Genomic DNA, 19,766 nt, shown 5'->3' with positions numbered 1-19,766 from the left:
TCTTCCCAGCCAGGCACAGGGGTCACCCATGCCAGCCCGTGTGTGCACTGGTTTGGAGATGGCAGGGCTGGCCCTGCTGCCGTGCTTTGGAGGGCTGGGAAAGCTGGGAGAGGGAATTGTGTGCAGAGCTGAACCATGGGGTTTGGCACCCCACACCTGCCCAGCTGTAGGAACAATCCACAGCCAGCCAGGGACTGCCTCAGGGGTGGGAAGAGAGGCACAAGCATGCAGGCAATGGTGATGGGCTCTCTGTGCCACCCAGCACCCACCCACAGCCCGTCCTGAGCCTGGCATCCCATTGCCTGCCCGTGCAGGAGCAGGGTGAGTTTACACAGCATGCTCAGGGTGAAATATTTATCAGGCTGTTTAAAGGAAAACCAGGCAGGAGGCTGGGCAGGAGGAGGGGAGAAATTGCACAAACACAGGCAGGAAGTAGCACAGCCCTGGCTGCCACTAGGGCAGTGGCCATGGCCCTGCCAAGCCCCATCCTGGCTGTGGGGAGCCCCTGGCAGCCCCAAGAACGCCTCCCTGGGGGTCCCCAGTGTCCCTCGGTCCTGGTGTGCTGCAGAGGGAATTGGGGCACCCAGGGTCAGGGCTGCTGCTGGCACAGGGACCTCCAACTTTGGGGCAGAACTGCTACCAGCAGGTGCCTTGAGGCTTCACACTGGCCCCATGCTGCAGCCACAGCCAGGAAAATGCTGCCCCAAAACCAGCAGCAAGGCAGGGAGGGAACCAGGCAGGAGAGGAACCAAGTGAGGACAGGGACTGCTGAAAGGAAAGCAAACCCCATCCCAACCCATCAGCCCATCCTCCTGCAGCACAGCCGCTTTGGAGGAGCAGGGAGGGCAGCATCAGGCCCAGATCCCACCCTGTGTGGGACCAAGGACTGAAGCACCTATTGCAGCCTCAGGTACGGACACACCTGGTCATGGATTTCAAGTTCCAAGTGGAAAACAGACCACAAAATAACCCCAAACCTCCCGATTTCTCACCTGAAGTCCCCACACCACCCCTCACAGCCCCAGGCACCTGAGCACAGTCGGAGGGCAGAGTCAGTAGAAACCTTTATTAAACACAAAGCTCAGAGAACACAAGCTTGTTAAATGGCAGTAAAAGTGAAAGTGCGTCTCCAGCTCGGCCCAGGGGGACCCCAGGACCCCCCTCCCCTCTTCTCCCAGCCCCAGTGGCCTGGGGATGGGGAACCAGAGCCAAAAGGCTGAAGGGCTGCACAGGGAGGGGCAGGAAAGCCTGGAGACAGCATTGGGTGCTCACCTGCAGAGACGCTCCCCCTGGACACCTCTTTGTACACACACACACACACACACACACACACACACACACACACACACACACACACACACACACACACACACACACACACCGTCCCAGCCCCATCCAGCCCCGACCCCGCAGCCACCTGCCACAGCCGTGGCCTTGCCAGCCCCGCTCTGGACACAAGCAAAGGCAGGATGTGCTGGTGAGACTCTGGTGGCACCCTCTGTGTCTCACCAGCACTGTCCTCCTGCTCCCTCCATGTCCTGGGAGAGCTCCACACGCCATAAATAATAAATAAATACCCCACGCTCAGCCAGGCTGTGGGCAGCCCCCACGCAGGGGCACAGCACTAACCCAGCACCCCCCACATCTCCACCACCCCCTCCCAGCACAACAAAAACTCTCAGCACCCCCACTCTGCTGTACAGGCCCCCCAAACCCCCGTGGAAATGAAACGCTGTCCCCAGGGGACAATAATAAATTAATCAAATCATTAATCTATACACAGGACTGCTTAAAGCTCTGGAACGGACTCCCGGGGGGCAGCGGCTCTGCCCTGGGCAGTTGCCCCTGATCAGGGCCCTATGGGGGGGAGGTCCCCAGAGATGGGAACCCCACCCTGGCATCCTCCTTGTGGGGCTGGAGCTGAGGATGCCACCGGCCCCCGCCGGGCTGGAGGGATAACGAGAAAATATTGCAAAAAGGGATGGGGGAGGAACAGCGGGCGCTGGAGCCGGAGGGGCTGCCCTGCCCACCCTGCCAGGGCTGCCCCTCCCCTGGCAGCTCCCCCAGGCACCGGGCGGGCACAGCCTCAGAAGTCCAAGGGGGTGAAGTCCCCAAAGTTGCAGTCGAAGAGCTCACTGATGCCCTCGCCCTCCTCCAGGCCGAAGTGATAGTCCTGCGCCTGCGGCGGCGACAGGTTGATGAACTCATCGGCCAAGAAACCCGCCAAGTCCTCCCTGCTCTGCTCCAGCAGCATGTCCATGGAGGCCAGTGGGGACAGGCTCACCTCCTCCTCCTCCTCCGGGCTCTTGCTGGGCACTGCGCTCGGCCCTGGCAGCAGCGCTTCTGTGGGGATGGGAAGCAGCTGTAAATCCCATCATAGTCTCCAAAGAAACCCCAAAAAAAGCTTTCTTGCCTATGGAGCAGCTGCCTTCCCACCTCCCTGCCTTGTTGGGGTGCCTGAGCAGCATGGCAGCTCCTTGTGCCAACAGCAGAGGGGCTGATGAGAGCCACTGTGACATCCCACCAGCTCCCTCGTGTCCCCAGGCCCCTCGTGTCCCCAGCTCCCTTATGTCCCCAGCCCCACCTTGCTCTCCAGGCAGCAGTGGCATGTTCACATCCTGGGCAGGATGCAGGAGCAGGGAGGCCCTGGGCTGGGAATGGCTGGGAGAAGAGTCCTCTGCAGGGGCTTTGAAGGGGCTCTTGACGGGGCTGCAGACCCCGGAGCTGTCCTCGGGGCAGAGGAACACATCGATGGGGCCCTGAGTGCTTCGCAGGGAGACCTGGAACGCCTGGGGAAGGGGACAGGAGTGAGACAAGGCGGCACAAGGACACCCAGGGAACACCCAGGGCTGTTCAGGGAGGGCACAGCAGGAGCAGAGCGTGACCCCAACTCACCTCTGCTGGGTCTGAGACCTGCAGCTGGGTCTCTGGGGGGGCTTTGATAACCATCACCATTTGCTCCGCGGGGTCCACAATGCTGCGGAGGTCCTGGCAGGTGACATAGGCTGCGGTGGGGCAGGTCAAGGAAGGGACAACGGGGATGTGGGCTGAGAAACTCCCTGCCTGTGCCACCGCGGCTCAACCACAGCCCCACCCAGCCAGCCCCACCCAGAACCAAAGGATATTGCTGGTTGGCGGGGTCCTCGGTGAGCAGGCGCAGCTGCACCGTGCACATCTGGATGAGGTCATCCAGCTGCCGCTCGGCCGCCTGCAGCTCCCGCAGCTCCTTCTCCAGCAGCCGGTGCCGGCCTGGCGCTCCCACCGTGGCCTGGCTGCCCCTGGGGAGCACCGTGTCCATCAGGAGCCAGCTCCCACAGCTCCCACAGCTTCCCGTGCCCCACCCAGGCCAGGCCACATCCCACCCCCGGGCAGGGAACCAGCCCTGCAGGGATTTTGCTCCCCAAGGCTGGATGCAGCCCTCCCGTCCTGCCATTGAGCACAGCTGTCCCCACAGGGAGCCACCACTTAGCCTGCAGCAGCAGCTCTGGTGACCCTGCCCTGAAATTCTCCACCCAGGTAAGACCCTCCTCCACCCAGACAGCTCCCCCAGCCCAGGAACAGCCAGGCACAGCCCCATGAGCCAGGGACATACAGCCACTGGATGTGGTTCTTGGACTTCTTGGTGATGAGCTGTATGCCCTCCAGGACATTGGTGATGTCGTAGATGCGCCTCTTCTGCACCTTCAGCACGTCAGCCGCCCAGTTGAGGTCCACCACACCATCTGGAGACTGGCTCAGCAGCTCCAGGAAGCGCTTGGTGGTGAGGTTCAGGGAGGTTTCATAGCGGGACTTCTCTCCAGGAGACTTTGCCCCTGCCAGACGTGGAGGACAAGTGTCATCCAGAGCTGAAGCTGAAAGGTCACAAAACTCCTGCCATGCTTGCAGGTGGCTTGTGGACTAGTGACCAGGACTGGCACCCCAAACCCAATCTGTTTTCTCAGGGCAATGGGGTGGGCTGCCCAAATCCCCTGTAGGATGTTGCAGCACCTGGCACAAGCTGTGACACCTGTGCTCCGTTGTGACCACAGCTGTGACTGAGACACTGAGTGCCAGGCTGGGCTTGGGGGGAGATAACAGCACTGACACCATGCTGGCACCTACAGCTCCATCCCACAGGGAGGGACAGAGCCAGAGGGGTGCCCGGCAGAGGGGCAGGACAGCCATGCCACCAGCACAGGGCACAGCAGTGAGCATGGAGGGTGGACAGAGGCAGGTCAGCCCCGGGGACAGCCCATCCACACCGGGGACAGCCCATCCACACCGGGGACAACCCATCCACACCGACACAAAGGGCTTGGAAGGAGCTACCAGGATGAGCCTGGGGGAGCAGAGTGGGGCTGCTGGAGCTCTGCTCTGAGCTGGGCTGGCAAGGGGGCAGGGGGAGCGGAGCCCATACCTTTAGCGGGGTTCCTGGCCTTGCCCCGGCTCACTGGCAAACTCTCCGCTATGTACTGGTGATCTGTCTCCAAGTTCAGCTTCCTCTTCACCTGCAAGGGACGGGGTCAGCACAGGGACACCCACTGCCCTGAAGGGTTTCTGTGAGGAGCCCCCACAGCACAGTGGGGTTCAGAGCCCCCGGATCCCGGCAGGAAGGGGTTGGTGAGAGCTGTCACACACTCTGCCGGGCACGGGGGCTGTCCCAGCCGCGGGGGCCGTGGCTGGGGAGGCCAAGCACGGCCCGGTACCGGGGCCTGCGGCTTCCGGAGCGGCGGCGGGGCAGGGCCGGCCCGGCAGGTGCTGCGTGGCACGGCCCGGCCGTACAGCCTGGCACAGCCGGGCCACCGGGCACGGGCTGGCACGGAGCGGGGCACGGCATATGGCACAGCACGGGGCACAGCAGGGTGAAATACGGTCCGGCCCGGTACGGAGCCCTGTCCGGTGTACAGCACGGCTCGCTGTACAGCCCTGCTCGCTACGGCACGGCCCGGTATGCAGCCGGGCCCATTGTACAGCCCGCCTCGGTGTAGCCCGGTCGGTACACGGCCGGTTCGAGGCCCAATACTGCACAGCTCAGAACACAGCCCTGGGCCCGCCGGTCCCCGGAGCCCCCGCCCGGCCCCCGCCCGCTCCCCATCCCACTCGCGGGGGTTACCGGCGGGCGGCCCAGCGCGGGCCGTCTGGGCGCGGCGCCGGGGCGGGCGGGCTGCGGCGTGGCGAAGAGCAGGAGGTCGGTATCGGGGTGGCCGCCGCCCGCGGGCTCCTCGGCGGCGGAGACGATCAGGAGGTGCGGGGAGGCGCTGCCCAGCAGCGCTGCCAGCCCCGCCGCGCCGCCCGCCGCCGCCATGGCTCACATGGCAGCCGGTGCCGCGGGCGGCGCGGCGGGCAGGGCGCGGACAGGGGCGCGGCCCATGGCGGGCGCGGGGCCGCTGCGCTCCGGTTCCGGCTCCGGCTCCGCTCCGGTGCGGCCGCCGCCGGATTGTTCGGCGCGCCGGCCCCGCGCGCCTTTGCGCGCCAAATCCTTTTTGCCGCGAAAAGCGGCGCGAGCCGCCCCGCCGCCCGCCCATTGGCTGCGCCTGCCTCGGCGGGGAGGAGAGGGCGCGCTGCCATTGGCCGCGGCGCGCGGGGCGGCGGGCGGTGCCGCGCGGCCATTGGCGGGCGGGGGCCGCGCTGACAGGCGGCCAATCAGCGGCGCCGCGCCGGGGCGGCGGCCAATGGGAGCGCGGCTCGGGGACGCGGCGGGGGCGCAGCGTGGGTGCGGCGCGCGCTGCGTGTGTCCCCCTCGGGGTGTCCCCTCCCGTGTCCCTCTTTGTGTCCCCCTTGGGGTGTCCCCTCCCGTGTCCCTCTTTGTGTGCCCCTCGGGGGTGTCCCCTCCCCTGTCCCTCTTTGTGTCCCCCTCTATGTGTCCCCTCCCGTGTCCCTCTTTGTGTCCCCCTCGGGGGTGTCCCCTCCCGTGTCCCTCTTTGTGTCCCCCTCGGGGTGTCCCCTCCCGTGTCCCCTCCCGTGTCCCTCTTTGTGTCCCCCTCGGGGTGTCCCCTCCCGTGTCCCTCTTTGTGTCCCCCTCGGGGGTGTCCCCTCCCGTGTCCCTCTTTGTGTCCCCCTCGGGGTGTCCCCTCCCGTGTCCCTGTTTTTATCCCCCTCGGGGGTGTCCCCTCCCGTGTCCCCGTTTGTGTCCCCCTCGGGGGTGGGTGTCCCCTCCCGTGTCTCTGTTTGTACCCTCCATATCCCCATCGGGGGTGTCCCCTCCCGTGTCCCTCTTTGTGTCTCCCGTGTCCCGCTCGGGATGTCCCCTCCCGTGTCCCTCTTTGTGTCCCCCGTGTCCCCCTCGGGATGTCCCCTCCCGTGTCCCTGTTTGACAAGAGGGTGTCCCCCTCTTGTGTGCCGCCGCGGATTCCTGGCTCGGAGCCGGCCCCGCTCCCGGTGTTCCCACGCGTGGGGGTTTCAGGGCTCGGGCAGAGCGGTCCCGGCCCGGGCTCAGCCCCACTGGGGTGCTGCGCTCCCCGCTCCGGATGGCGCGGGAGGACGGGGCACACACCCACGAGCAAAGTTCAGCTCGCTGCCCTGCCCTGCGGACTCCGCCCACCCACGGGTGTCACTGGTGGCGAAGAGGGCGGCTTTGGGCTCTGCGTGTGTCCCCCTTGCCCGGGGTGACAGCCAGCCCAGCCTGGCCCTGCCCCCGCAGCAATGCCCCGCTGTGGGGACATCAGTGGCTCCGTGTACTGCGGGGCGCGGCAGGATTCGTGTCTGGAAGTGCCGGAGCGATGAAGGGCTCAGCTCAGGGCTGTCCCCTCCCTCCTTCAAAGCACCCCCAGACCACGGATGAGGCTGTCGGACAAGTCTGGAGGCTCCGAGCTCTGCCGCTGCTCCGGTTCCAGAGCACACGGGAGGATGCTGCAATCTGCTCCATCCGTGTGGCCGGTGATTCGCGGCGTTCTGTGTTTCCAAACAGCTGCGGATCTCGGCAGCTCCTTCAGGACCGCCTGATAACCCCTCAGAGGGCAGAGGAAAAGCTCTGCCGGGAGCACAACCTGCACTTGACCGTGCCAGGCGCTATCTGCGGCCGTGGGAGCGTGTGGCTGGGGAGAGGCAGGGACACAGGTGTCGGAATCTGTGGGTATTGGTGATTCCCAGATTGTAGAAAGTCTCTGTCTTTCTGCCCCGCAGCCAAAGAAGAAGCCATAATTTGTCTGTGCTGTTTCAAGGTTGTTTATTCTGTTTATCTCTAACATGTTCTGCTGCCCTGCCGCAGCTCTGTCCTGCAGGGCAGCGTGTGGGGCTCTGCCCTCAGTGGGATGTTACAAACATTATATACCAGAAACTACGTGTACTATATTTACAGTCATGTACCAATATCTATCATCTACGTTGAAAAGTGTGTCCCCAGCCTAAACCAATGGAAAAATGCCAACACCACAGTGAAACACGGAGGGCATGAAGAAGGAGGAAAAGGACAAGACACACCCAATTCCTCCATCTTGTCCCCTCTGAACCCCTAATCTAGAAATCTAAAATTTTACCTTTGCACCCGTGTCACACTTAATTATTACTCTTATCAAAACCCTCAAAGCTTGTAATTCATCCTGTAAGATTGAAAACTCTTTCCCATGGACAGAGATCACAGACAGTGTCTCTGGGGGCTCTGTCCAGGGGGGTTCCTGACCCCTGCCAGGGTCCCAGACCTTCCAGGGCAGCCAGAGGGAAGCCCTGGATTCCCACACACAGGGACACATGGAGCCGGGAGTGGCCCCATATGCTGAGAAAGATGAGACTCCACCCACGAGACACGGGACAGGCGGCTCCCAGCACCAGTATCTCCTGTCTGCAGGACGCTGATAACCTCCTGCTGCATGAGGAGGCAAAATTAAAAAGGAAAAAAAGTGCATCCTGATAATAAAAGGTAAAAAAAAAAAAAGAAAAACAAAAAAAAAAGCATTTAAAGATTAGGCCTTTTGCAGGGCCCAGACGTGGGGAAGCTCATGAGGAAAGTTTGTAGAGGGGTCTGATCCAAGCACCCAAACCCCCCCATGAGTCAAGCCCAGGGTTTGATCCCCCTTTGCCCCCCACATGCCCCTGGGGGTTGGTGGTCGAGCACAGTGACCCCCAGCCCGCTGCTGCTGCCAGGCAGGGCTGTGAGCCTGTGCTGGCTCCTGCTGCCAACCCTGACCTGCCCGGGATGCAGGAGAAGGGCTGTTTTCCCAGCAGTGCAGGAGAAGGGCTGTTTTCCCAGCAGTGCAGGAGAAGGGCTGTTTTCCCAGCAGTGCAGGAGAAGGGCTGTTTTCCCAGCAATGCAGGAGAAGGGCTGTTTTTCCAGCAGTGCAGGAGAAGGGCTGTTTTCCCAGCAGTGCAGGAGAAGGGCTGTTTTCCCAGCAGTGCGTGGGATGCAGGAGGCATTTGCAGGGATGAGTTAACTCCTTTGCTGTGGAGCAGATCCTGACATGCAATGCCCCTGTGCTGCCCTAACAGGTTTCTGGCTTTAAAGGATTTTATGCTGGATACTTTGGCAGTGGCTGCAATTCCCCTGGGGGTGGCCAGTGTGGAGCAGGGCTGTGATTTCCCTGGATCCCTCCATCCTTAAATACAGCAGTAACATGGTGCATGTCCGTGACCAATCCAATAAACTCGCTGTGCCTCATTTCTTCATCAGCAGACAGCAAACAGAAACGCTGCCTTGCTTAAAGGAAATTAATACAGTTAATTAACACTTGGCCCTTCTAATATTCCGGGCCCCACTCTCCAGAGCCCTTCCACTGCAATATCATCATTACTAGGGAGCATAAGCAACAGTTAAACCAGATGTTTGCACACAGTTAATGCTTCTTCCATCTGGGGAAGGGGGAAAAGGCAACCCCAGCAGGCGGGCGGTGCTCTCCCCATCCCTGGGGAGCCTCAGCCCGGCGATTCCTGGGATGAGGCAGGGTTTGGGACACAGCTGCTGCACCAGCTGCTCCTGCTCAGCTCACAAAGGCGGCCTTCACCCCCCTCATTCATGCAGGAGCATTTCGGGGGGAGCAGGCTCTGCCACTTCTGCGAGGCTTTCAGCGCCGGCGGCGCGAAAAGGGGCGGCTGTGGAGACAAATGAAAGGGGAACGCTGGTGGGAGAAGGGCGGGCAGGGCCTTTCTGGCATTGGGTGAGGGGAAGCAGATGAATTCTGTCTCCTGCACAACTGCAGCCCCCCTCGGCAGCCCCGCTGAGGAGTGCGGACGTGCTCCCAAGATTATCCGTGCGGCAGGTGCTGCTCCTGATAAAGCCCAGCCTGAACATCCCTGTCTGTGCATCCCTGCCTGCACATCTCCATCTGCACATCCCATACTGCACATCCCTGTCTGCACATCCCTGCCTGAACATCCCTGCCTGAACATCCCTGCCTGCACATCCCTGCCTGCACAGCCCTGCCTGCACAGCCCTACCTGCACAGCCCTACCTGCACATCCCTCCCTGCACATCCCTGCCTGAACATCCCTGTCTGCACATCCCTGCCTGCACATCCCTCCCTGCACATCCCTGCCTGAACATCCCTGTCTGCACATCCCTGTCTGCACATCCCTGCCTGCACAGCCCTGCCTGCACATCCCTGTGTGCACATCCCTGCCTGCACAGCCCTGCCTGCACAGCCCTGGGGTCTCCTGCCAATGTCCCTGTTCCCAGTTCCCTGCTTTGTTCACAAGATGGTGAGTTGGCAGTGTGGCACAATCTGCCTGTGATGGGGACACGCAGCTGGGGAAAGCCCAGAGCCCCCCCAGTTCTGCTGCCCTGACCCTACAGTCCCTCACCTCTGCCACCTGAGCCGTCACTGCTGTTCTGTGCAAACCAAAGCCATTTTCTAGAGTGTACAGTGTCTAAAGCTGGCTTGTGGCAGAAGGGGGCAGCCCTGGTTTAGGTGTCTCCTCTCAGATCCCAGTCCCAAAAGCCAGGCAGTGCTCGTTCTCTTGCATCTCTTACAGAAGACACAGCCCTTGTCACAGGACACCGGGTCAGCTCCTCTTTTGGATGCTGGGCACACCAGAGCCAGCAGTGCCATCTCCTCCTCTCTGTTTTTAAAGCTCACACCATGCAGAGTGTCTCTCAGGGGAAGTGACGAGCACAGAGCCTGCTGCCCTCTGCTCTGCTCTCACACCCAGCCAAAACCCCACAAACACTGAAAGCCACTCCACGCCACAGGGCTCTTCCGTTTCCTTCACTCAAACCCCAGAGAAGAACAGAGGCTGAAGTGTTTCTGGGGAGCCTGGGGCTTCTCGAGGAGTGATTTGGGAATATGCCAGGCTCTAGCTTCTACCTCTGCTTAGCCAAGTCCAGGTTCACTTCCCACCATGTGGTCACTGGCACTGAGAACCCAAAAGTGTTGAACACTTACTTTTGTCAGAAAGCCTACAGGTCCCCCAGAGCTTCACCTGGAGTAGAACAAGGGCTCAGACAGAGTATGATGCTCTGTGAGGAGGAAAAACCCATCTGAAGGTAGCACTGGCATCAGTTTGGAGGCATTAATTTGGCTTCTCATGGGCCCAGCTGGACACTCCAGCATTCCAACAGCTACAAAGCTGGAGGTCTGGTTTTACAGACACTCAGCAGTTGCTTCAACCTCACCACCCCAGCAGTCACCTCTACAGCATATTCCCTCTGAACTTTCAACTTGGAAAAGGCAGCAAAACCATCCATAGACATCCCTATTTTCTGTATTTGTCATATTAAAAAAAAAAACAAAACAAAACAAAACAAGGGGTGTCAGCCATCCCAATTTGTTTCTGCAGCTGGCATCCTTAACCCTGCAGGAATTAAATCTGATGGTGGGGTCAAAGCAGCACTGGCTGTTGTTTCCAAGCTGGTAACACCAAAGCCCAAACCATGCCAAAACTGCAGCTTGTTTGTGCATGGCTTCTCTACATCCAGGACTACAGACATGCAATAATCAAGCATTGCTTCATACATTTTAGCTTAGAAATGATGACAGTAAAAAAAAGACCAAAAATTAGGATTTTTATTTGTAGATAAAGCACAGTACTGTAATATTCAAAGAGTGATTATACAGAAATAATGACCACAGGAAGGTGATGCATAGTGGAGAGAGCCATATCAACAACCCCGTCCTCTCTTTTTATTGTTTAAAACCCAAAATCCGAGATACTTCTACAAGCATTCTGATCAGTGTCACATAAGTTACCTGAGTTTATGTTCTTTAGTTTATTCTATGCTGTCAGAAAATCAGGGCCTGGATTACACAGCAATTATGAATATAAAATATATCTCAAAAGCAGAGGTAATAATACCTGCATTATAGAGCTTTTAGTTTGTTTTTCTCCCTCCTCATCACCAGAAACACAAAAATTCTTCTAAGTAAAAAAAAAAGTTACCTCCTCCACCAATCTGGTAGGAACACACAGGTTGAAAACTCAAGATTAACACCCCAAAAATATTAACAGTGGCAGACAGACATGACGCCTTATTTTCCCTCCTCCCTTATCTGTTTGGTTTCAAAAGCAGCATCAGAAAACACATTCTGCTTCAGGCTGGCACGAGCCAGAGAGACAAACACAGCCTGACAAATAGGGAGCAGCACACAGCTTGGGGTATTACCCAAAGGTCACCTTTGTGCTGATGCAGGAAAACGAGTTGGAGCCCCAGCAGCTTCTCTGGGGTGAGGGATCTGCACAGGGTTCTGGTTGCTCCAGCAGCACCAGGCAGCCATGGCAGCTCCCTGCTGGCTGCAGAGCTCATCTTGCAAATGGGGGCCTGGCTTTGGGTCATTTATAGCAGCCAGGGATCATCTCTGCCCTTCCACTCACACCCAGCTGGGTGTAAAGCGGAGTTTGACCTACTCCAGCAGGGTAGAAAGTCTCACAGCATCAATATCAAAGCTTCTCTGCACCCTCTCCACCCTGGCACAGGTGCCCAGAGGAGCTGTGGCTGCCCCTGGATCCCTGGCAGTGTCCAAGGCCAGGCTGGATGGGGCTTGGAGCCTCCTGGGATAGAGGAATGGGATGGTGGGATGGTGTTTAAGGTCCCATCTAACTTGAAGCATCCCACAATTCTCTGACAATTGCCCTGCACAGGGGCAGTTCTCTGGCTGTTGCACAGACACAGGGGTGGTGGCCAGGACAAATGCACTGTCCCGTTACAGACACAGGGTCACACCTCCCAGCAGCCCCAGCCTCCTCGAGCCCTCCTCTGCAGCACTGAGTGGCCAAACACAGGTTTTACTCTCAGAAATACCCTCTCCTTCACTGCCAGCATCAAGCACAGCCCAGAAAACCTTCCTAACACAAATGTCAGGCAGCTGTCTCATTTTCACCTTTGTTGAATAATGCAATTGTCCCGGAAAGGGTTCTCCAGCCATCCCCAGAGCCAGCCCCAGCACACAAGCTGTCCTCCAAAGGGAAGGAAGGGAAGCACAGTGGGTATGCCAGGGCAGCAGGCAGCAGCAGTAAATAACCCTGAGCCTGCTTTGTTCCTTCATAAAATGAATGATTAATAGCCCAGGATAGTCAGTCTGCTTGAAAAGCTCAGGATTGCTAAAAACTTTTGATCAGTTTGATTCATTAACCTTTAAAACTGCCTCTAAGAGAGTCTTAAAATCTGAGGGAGAAGCATCATTTTAAACACTTCAATTTTATCCAGTGTTCCTCACTTTTGACAAACTGAGCTAAGACTGAGACACTCTGCTCCTCTTTAGAGACACTCAGCATCAGTCAGGTGTCATGGAAGAAATAACAGGGTAAAATAAAGTTGCTAGACAAACAACCCCATGCTCATCTTAAAATTCAAACCCATTTGGGACTGGGGGGAGAAAACGTCCCTTTCTTTGTGATCCTGAAGCACTTGGCCATTCGCAGGTGGCTTCCCAACTGTCTCTTTATTTCTTTTGCTTTTAATGCTAATAAAAAGGGAACCCAAACAGGGCACTCCATTCCCCACACAATGCCCTGGGGGAGGGCAGGGAGTGTCACTTACATATCCCAAAAGTCTGACTCAGACAAATTACTTCTAGTTCAGTTCCCTACTACACGCCTGCATTGTTCCAACACCTTGGCAGCAGAAGGGGCTCATCCCCAGCTATCTGGTCCCAGGAACAGCCATGGGGGCCCAGGTCATTAAGGAGCTGTCCCAATTACTTCCCTGGGGAAAGCAGTGACTTGCAGCTTAACACCCTGGCCCGGCACAGCAGGAAAAGCAACGGCCAGCAAAGCCCCAGGGTTGTGCTCCCGGGAGGAGCTGGGCTTTTCCAGGCATGGCAGCTGCCTCCTGCAGCTCCTCTGCAGATGGCTGCAGGCTCAGGCATGGTTTCCTTAGCAAGGGAGAGATTCCCAAGAGAAAAAGGGGGTTTTGACCCAAGGAGAAGTCATGGTCACTGCTGCCAGGCTGATTGCAGACGCTGTTTTTTGGCTGGGATTTATTTTTAGAGAAGACAGAGAGCAGCGTGAAAAGGTCAGGAAAGGCACTTGTCCTTCTCTGCTTCACCAGCAGCATCAGTGGTACAATGCCCAGCAGAGGAACCACAAGCCCTTCTCAGAGAAAGAAATACCAGCCACAAATTTAACAAATCAAAACCTTCTCAGAGACACCCAGCTCACAGAACCAGCCCACAGCTTCTTTTGCTGCAATAATTACACATGGTCAAGGATTTGAGAGTTAAATAGTTTTAGGGAGCAATTCCCAAGCCACAGCTGTCAGCTTTCTGAAATCCCATCAAAGCTTGCTGGAATTCAGCAATTTTAGTAGAATACCAATGCTCTTGGTTGGAACAATACTGAGGCTTCTGACAGAAAAACTGTAATGCTTCAAATACCCAACAGTGGTGGAAAGAAAGATGTTTTTTATAAAGGAATCAGACCTCACCTGCAGCTTCAGCAGTTTTTCTGTATTGAACCTTTATGCTTCTCTATACAGAGAAAAATATTTAACCAAAAGAAAGAAACCAAATTCCTAATTTTACAGTTTTCATGGGGTCTGATGGCTGTTCCAATTCAATTATTCAGTCCAGACTGTAACAGCATTGAATTAGAAGTTGAAGGGATTATAGAGTTATTATGACAAAGTAGTATCTTGGTTTTTGGGCACCATGTACATCATGGATTTGCATGGAAAAGAGAAGTGGAAAAATAAAGAGCAAAGCAGCACTCTGAATATATGCAACAGTAATAAAGGAGTTTAGGAGGACAAGGAAAAATTACTTAAGAAGAAATTGAGAATTGCTTTCTACTCAGAATCTCCCTGAAGTTAAATGTACTGTTTCAGCTGTACCATTGAATAGGAGAAATTGCCAGAGCTTGGAGGGTAAAGAGTTCAAAAGATGATAAAGAGAGCATTAGCAGGATTATGAAATGCCAAGAGCAGGTCAGGGAAAAGCAGGTGGATACAGGGAAAGTGAACCAAACAGTCCCAAGTGAGTCAAAAGGGCTTAATGATTCTCTTGGAAATATCACCACATCAAACCAGTGTGGCAGGAATTCTTTCCATCCACATCATTGAATGAACTGTGTAGTGTTGTATGGCACGTGAGTGCTTTGCACTATGAGGAGTTTGAATTTATTAATTGATTAATTAAACCAGTTTTTGTGCTTCCTCAGCTCTCTAGTCAATCTTCTGCCACAGCCCAGGGCTTGCTACCATACCCTGGGACTCAGCAGAGTGTTTTTGAGAGGAAGATAATTGATAAATTAATCCATTAAATTAAGCACAAACTACAGGTACAAAATCAGATTCCAATCTGATTATAGCCAACACATTCCCTGCTGTGGAGGGCAGATTCTGGACCTCAGAGAAAGCCTTGTCATTCTCCACCAAAATAAAAGTGCTTGGGAAATGTTGCTCCCTTGGACACACCAAGTCCCCAGCATGAGATCTGAGGCCTGGTGATAGAGGAGCTCAAGTTGTGTAACTGTTTTTGGTATTTAGATCAAGCAGCTTTTAAAAGCTTTACAAACAAGTTTAAAATAATTACAGGGTATTCATTAGTGCACTTTGCAGAGGCTCAGATTCAGACCAAGTGCAGGAAAGAAACCAAGTAAAAACAGTCTTTCCAAGCCTGATTTACCAGGCTTGTACAAGACAATTCTAACAGTTCTATTCTCACACATTTTATTGTCTCCCTGAGGGAAAACTGCAGAGGAACTCTCTCAAGGAGCATACAACTGTCTCTGTAATAGTTTAAACAGGATTCCCAGCCATCCACAGCAATGAAGAAATGACCTACAGCAGGTCCCCCACTCCATTTACCCCTGAGCACACCACAGTGAGCACAGCAGCACAGAAAAAAAAAAACAAACACTTGTAAACATTCAGATGAGCCCTAGAACGTGTTTTCATACTCTCCACTTAGTGTCAGGCTGTCATATTATAAATACATTTAGTTTTTAAAGAACAAACTCCAATGCCACATTTGTTGGGAAAATAAGGCCTCTTAAAAAAGACTGCAACAAGTTTCTGTGGGGTGTGTGCTTGCTCTAAAAGGAGCCAAAAGACTGATCAGAACATTCTGGCCTGGAGACAAGAGCTACCTCTGCTTGGCAGATGTTACTTTAAAAAAATCACAGGTCAAGAGAAACAGAATAACCTGTTCCCTCAGCTGCTGGGAGCTCCCATCCCATTCCAAGGTGTTTTAGAGTGAAGCACCTACTTGCTGTCAGTCCTTTTGTTGTAAATGAGGAAGTCAGACACGTCATGCCACACCTCACTGTCCTGGTACAGGTAGGTCATGGAGGACTGCAGGGAGGGCTGCAGAGTCTCCCTGTGGTATTCGAAGAGCCACAGGACTGTGCCCCACACCAGGGCAGCCAGCAGAGGGAAGGGATCCTGCCTGGGCTGTGGGATGTAGCCCTTGTCCACAGCCAGGCGCGCCAAGCCGAACAGGATGCGGGACAGCAGGTACATGATGATCTGCAGGAGGAGAAAGCAGAGAGCAGCCTGAGCACAGCCAGCTCCAGGGGCTCACAAGGGACAGCCCAGCCACCAGGGGTGGCAACAAGTCCCCACTTCAAAGCAAACAGGCTGTCATTTCCCCTGTTAGCACCCTGCCAAACTGCCAAAGCTCACCCTAGGTCGAGGGTGGCTCCGTGTGGTGGAAAAGTCCCTCCTCCAGCCCGTGCTTCCAAAGAAAGGCTCAGCAGTCTCTGTTGTTCGGTCTCAAGGCAGATTATTGCAAGTTATCTAAAAGATTTTCTTCTGGAGCTGCAGTGGTTTGCTCACAGCTCAGGCAGAGGCACACACACACCCTGACATCCTCTCTGACTCCCGACTGCTTCTTCTCTCCCCCTCTGCCCAGGGCTGCTGCTGTCTTTTATATGGGACATTACATGTTACATGGGTACAGTTTGTCCCCAATGCCTATTACCTATATTAAATGGTGCTTTTCTATCTTTTATATGGTACATTACGTGTTACATGGTTACAGTTTGTCCCCAATGCCTATTACCTGTATTAAATGGTGCTTTTCTACTCTAAACCAATCTGTGAGTGCCAACATCACCAAGAACATGGAGGTAAGGAAGGAGAAAGAGGGAGGACAGGGCAGGCCCAAATCCCTCCATCTTAAAACCTCTGACCCCCATGTACACAACCAAACCCCCCTGTACAGCACTCAGAAATTCTTCCCTCTACTTTGTGACTACTTCTACTATAATATCTAAACTTTTGTGACTTCTTGTTCTTCCTGCCAGGTTGGTAACTCATTCCATGGCTCAAACCCAAAATCACAGCTGTTTCCAGCTGCCTGCCAGGGTCTCAAATGCTTCTGACCTGGACCTGGAACATCCAAAAATGTCTGAGGGACATTTTGAGTTCCGACACCAAACCACGGCTCTTTGTGTTCCCTCCAAGGCCTGCTGCTCTGATTTGGCAATCACCAGGCTGCATTTCATGCAACACTGCTGTGCAGTTGCACAACTTCTGTCTTTGCCCAGCTCATGGCACCTGAGCTGGTGCTGATGGAGCAGACCCAGAGCAGTCCTGCCAAGCAGGTGGGAGCTCAGGAGTCTGGACACAGCCTAACACCAGTCCTGGCTTAAGGTGAGCATTTTGGATTAATCTGAAGCTCTGTGTTTTACTCCTTGGTTTGTGACTGTGGGTTAACAACCAGCTTTAAATCAAACACCCCTGGGCAGCTTTCACCAGTTCAGCCAGTTTAGTTCAGTGCAGCTCTAACTGATCAAGTTCTACACTCACAACACTTCAGGGGAAGAGTTTAACCCTGTGAAGGCCGGACCAGGAACACACAGGTAGTGACCACAGCTCAGGTGACAGGTGGGACAACCCCACAGCTTTGGGTTACCTGCCTTCCTACAAACTCAGTGCAGCTCTGGAGGCAAATCTGGGCTCCCAGCACTCCAGCTGCCCACACTGCTCATGGAGACACACAGCCACACCTGGGACTTGAGTGCAGAGCAGTCAAAACAGCAACTTGTGCAGAGAACATGATAAAAGAGCAACACTCTGTGGTCAGAACCACCAGAAACAGGCGCCACCAACCACTTCCTGGCACACCTGCTGCTCTTCCTGGCCACAGAAACTTTCAGCAAGTGCCTTTACCTGGCTGTTGACGGGATTGTTGTCACCAAACACCAGCCAGCCCCCAATGCAGGCTGCAAGGAAAGAATGAAATGGGGTTTTTTTCCCCTGCGCTGCCAGCAGCCCCTTGTAGGTGAAGACAAAATAGGCCAGGTTCCGGGAGTGAGTGTACGTGGCCTGGGCAATGGATTTCAGCTTCTCCCTTAAACTGAGGGGAAGAAACAGACAATTACCAGGGTGAAAAGGCAAGATCCTGCACTCACTCAGCCTGGGCACTGCACCCCGACCTCCACCATGGCTCGGGCACCCCAGGAATGTCTTGGGAAGAAGGAGAAATTCCCTCAGCTCTGGCTCACTCATCAGAGCACAGCCCTACCCAGACTGTGGACTGTGTTTACTTTTCTCACTACTCAAACAGCCCTTTTAAAATCTTTCTATTGCTAAATGCAAACCTCTGGAACTCAGGGAAAGGCACAAGGTGCACTGCTATAGCCTGGGTGCCCATATTTCAACACAGGACAGAACATTGCTGTCAGCATCTGCTAATTCCCCCTCTGTCCTCATTAACCATTTCATTAGTGATTAAATCCCTCAACTATATATTTGTGTGTGTTTCAGTATCAGGACAAGGTACAACCATGGCTCACACATCCTTCTGCTCTTTAAACTCCCTAGAAACACAGAAAACAGGCAGCTGGGATGAAAACATTCTAAGCAGCAGCACAAAAATATAGATTTAGCATTTGTACCTTCCACTCTTGAACAGGAAAGTCATCACCAGGGCGTGTGGGGCACGGATTTTGGCTCCATAACTGTAAAGGTGGACAGATATATAAAATATAAAATATTTTATATATTTTATATATATAAATATAAAAATAAATGATTGTATTTCCCTTCTACTAACAGCTGAAAAAGGTTATTTAGTCAAGTTTCTATTACTTTTAAGCCAGCCCAGCAACAGCAAACTGGCTGGAGACCAGCTGGAGAGAGAAAAGCACACGCACCTCAGCGAGCCAGGCCCGAAGGGGACCCCAAAACTCGCTCAGAGCACCCCAAACCCCGCTCAGAGCCCCCCAAACCCCGCTCAGAGCCCCCCAAACCCCGCTCAGAGCCCCCCAAACCCCGCTCAGAGCCCCCCAAACCCCGCTCAGAGCCCCCCAAACCCCGCTCAGAGCACCCCAAACCCGGCTCAGAGCCCCCCAAACCCTGCTCAGAGCCCCCCAAACCCCGCTCAGAGCCCCCCAAACCCCGCTCAGAGCCCCCCAAACCCCGCTCACAGCCCCCCAAACCCGGCTCACAGCCCCCCAAACCCGGCTCACAGCCCCCCAAACCCGGCTCAGAGCACCCCAAACCCGGCTCAGAGCCCCCAAACCCTGCTCAGAGCCCCAAAACCCGGCTCAGAGCCCCCAAACCCGGTTCAGAGCCCCCAAACCCCGCTCAGAGCCCCCAAACCCGTCTCAGAGCCCCCAAACCCCGCTCAGAGCCCCCCAAACCCCGCTCAGAGCCCCCCAAACCCCGCTCAGAGCCCCCCAAACCCGGCTCAGAGCCCCCAAACCCCGCTCAGAGCCCCCCAGACCCCGCTCACAGCACCTCAAACCCGGCTCACAGCACCTCAAACCCGGCTCAGAGCCCCCAAACCCCGCTCAGAGCACCCCACACCCCGCTCAGAGCCCCCCAAACCCGGCTCAGAGCACCCCAAACCCGGCTCAGAGCACCCCAAACCCGGCTCACAGCACCCCAAACCCCGCTCAGAGCCCCCCAAACCCCGCTCAGAGCCCCCCAAACCCCGCTCAGAGCCCCCCAAACCCGGCTCAGAGCCCCCCAAACCCGGCTCACAGCACCCCAAACCCGGCTCACAGCACCCCAAACCCGGCTCAGAGCCCCTAAACCCGGCTCAGAGCCCCTAAACCCGGCTCAGAGCCCCCCAAACCCGGCTCACAGCACCCCAAACCCGGCTCAGAGCACCCTACTGCAGGTGAGGGAGCGGAACCGCCTCCCCGCACCCCCACCACAGCACCGCCGGCCATGGCACCCAACGGGAGGGCCCGCGGCCCCGCCGCCCGCGGCCGGCACTCACACGGCGCCGTTGCGGAAGCCTTTGATGACGGCGAGCGCGGCTCGGTAGCGGCGCTGCCGCAGGAGCGCGTTGGCGGCGCGGAGCAGGGCGCGGAGCGCATCCCCACCACCCGCCATGGCCCCGCCGGCCATGGCGCCCCGCCGCACGCCGCTTCCGGGGGCGCCACCCCGCCAGCCGCTCCCATAGGCCCTCACTGCTGTCAATCACAACTCTCGTCCAATAAGCGGCAGCACTGCACCTTCTGATTGGCGCGGA

The 19,766-nt window shown here is 56.1% G+C and overlaps 2 protein-coding genes across 2 annotated transcripts; both read right to left on the bottom strand.

The window, feature by feature from the left end:
* Nucleotides 1-1,752: 1,752 nt before the first annotated feature.
* Nucleotides 1,753-5,480, bottom strand: E2F1 (E2F transcription factor 1). The gene is made up of 7 exons (XM_030288858.4): nt 5,093-5,480; nt 4,397-4,487; nt 3,593-3,812; nt 3,126-3,278; nt 2,896-3,010; nt 2,585-2,789; nt 1,753-2,343 (listed from the first exon to the last, which is right to left on the bottom strand). Exons 1-7 carry the CDS (start codon nt 5,282-5,284, stop codon nt 2,087-2,089), a joined length of 1,233 nt encoding a protein of 410 aa, XP_030144718.1. The 5' UTR covers nt 5,285-5,480; the 3' UTR covers nt 1,753-2,086.
* Nucleotides 5,481-10,889: 5,409 nt separating this feature from the next.
* PXMP4 (peroxisomal membrane protein 4) lies at nt 10,890-19,687 on the bottom strand. The gene is made up of 4 exons (XM_030288857.4): nt 19,512-19,687; nt 18,181-18,243; nt 17,453-17,639; nt 10,890-15,805 (listed from the first exon to the last, which is right to left on the bottom strand). The coding sequence occupies exons 1-4, from the start codon at nt 19,640-19,642 to the stop codon at nt 15,542-15,544; spliced, it is 645 nt and encodes a 214-aa protein (XP_030144717.3). The 5' UTR covers nt 19,643-19,687; the 3' UTR covers nt 10,890-15,541.
* Between the last annotated feature and the right edge of the window lie 79 nt (nt 19,688-19,766).

Source organism: Taeniopygia guttata, chromosome 20 (assembly GCF_048771995.1).
Source record: "Taeniopygia guttata chromosome 20, bTaeGut7.mat, whole genome shotgun sequence".
Classification (NCBI taxonomy): domain Eukaryota; kingdom Metazoa; phylum Chordata; class Aves; order Passeriformes; family Estrildidae; genus Taeniopygia; species Taeniopygia guttata.
Note: the sequence above shows the minus strand (reverse complement) of the source record. Positions and strands in the feature narration are given on the sequence as shown.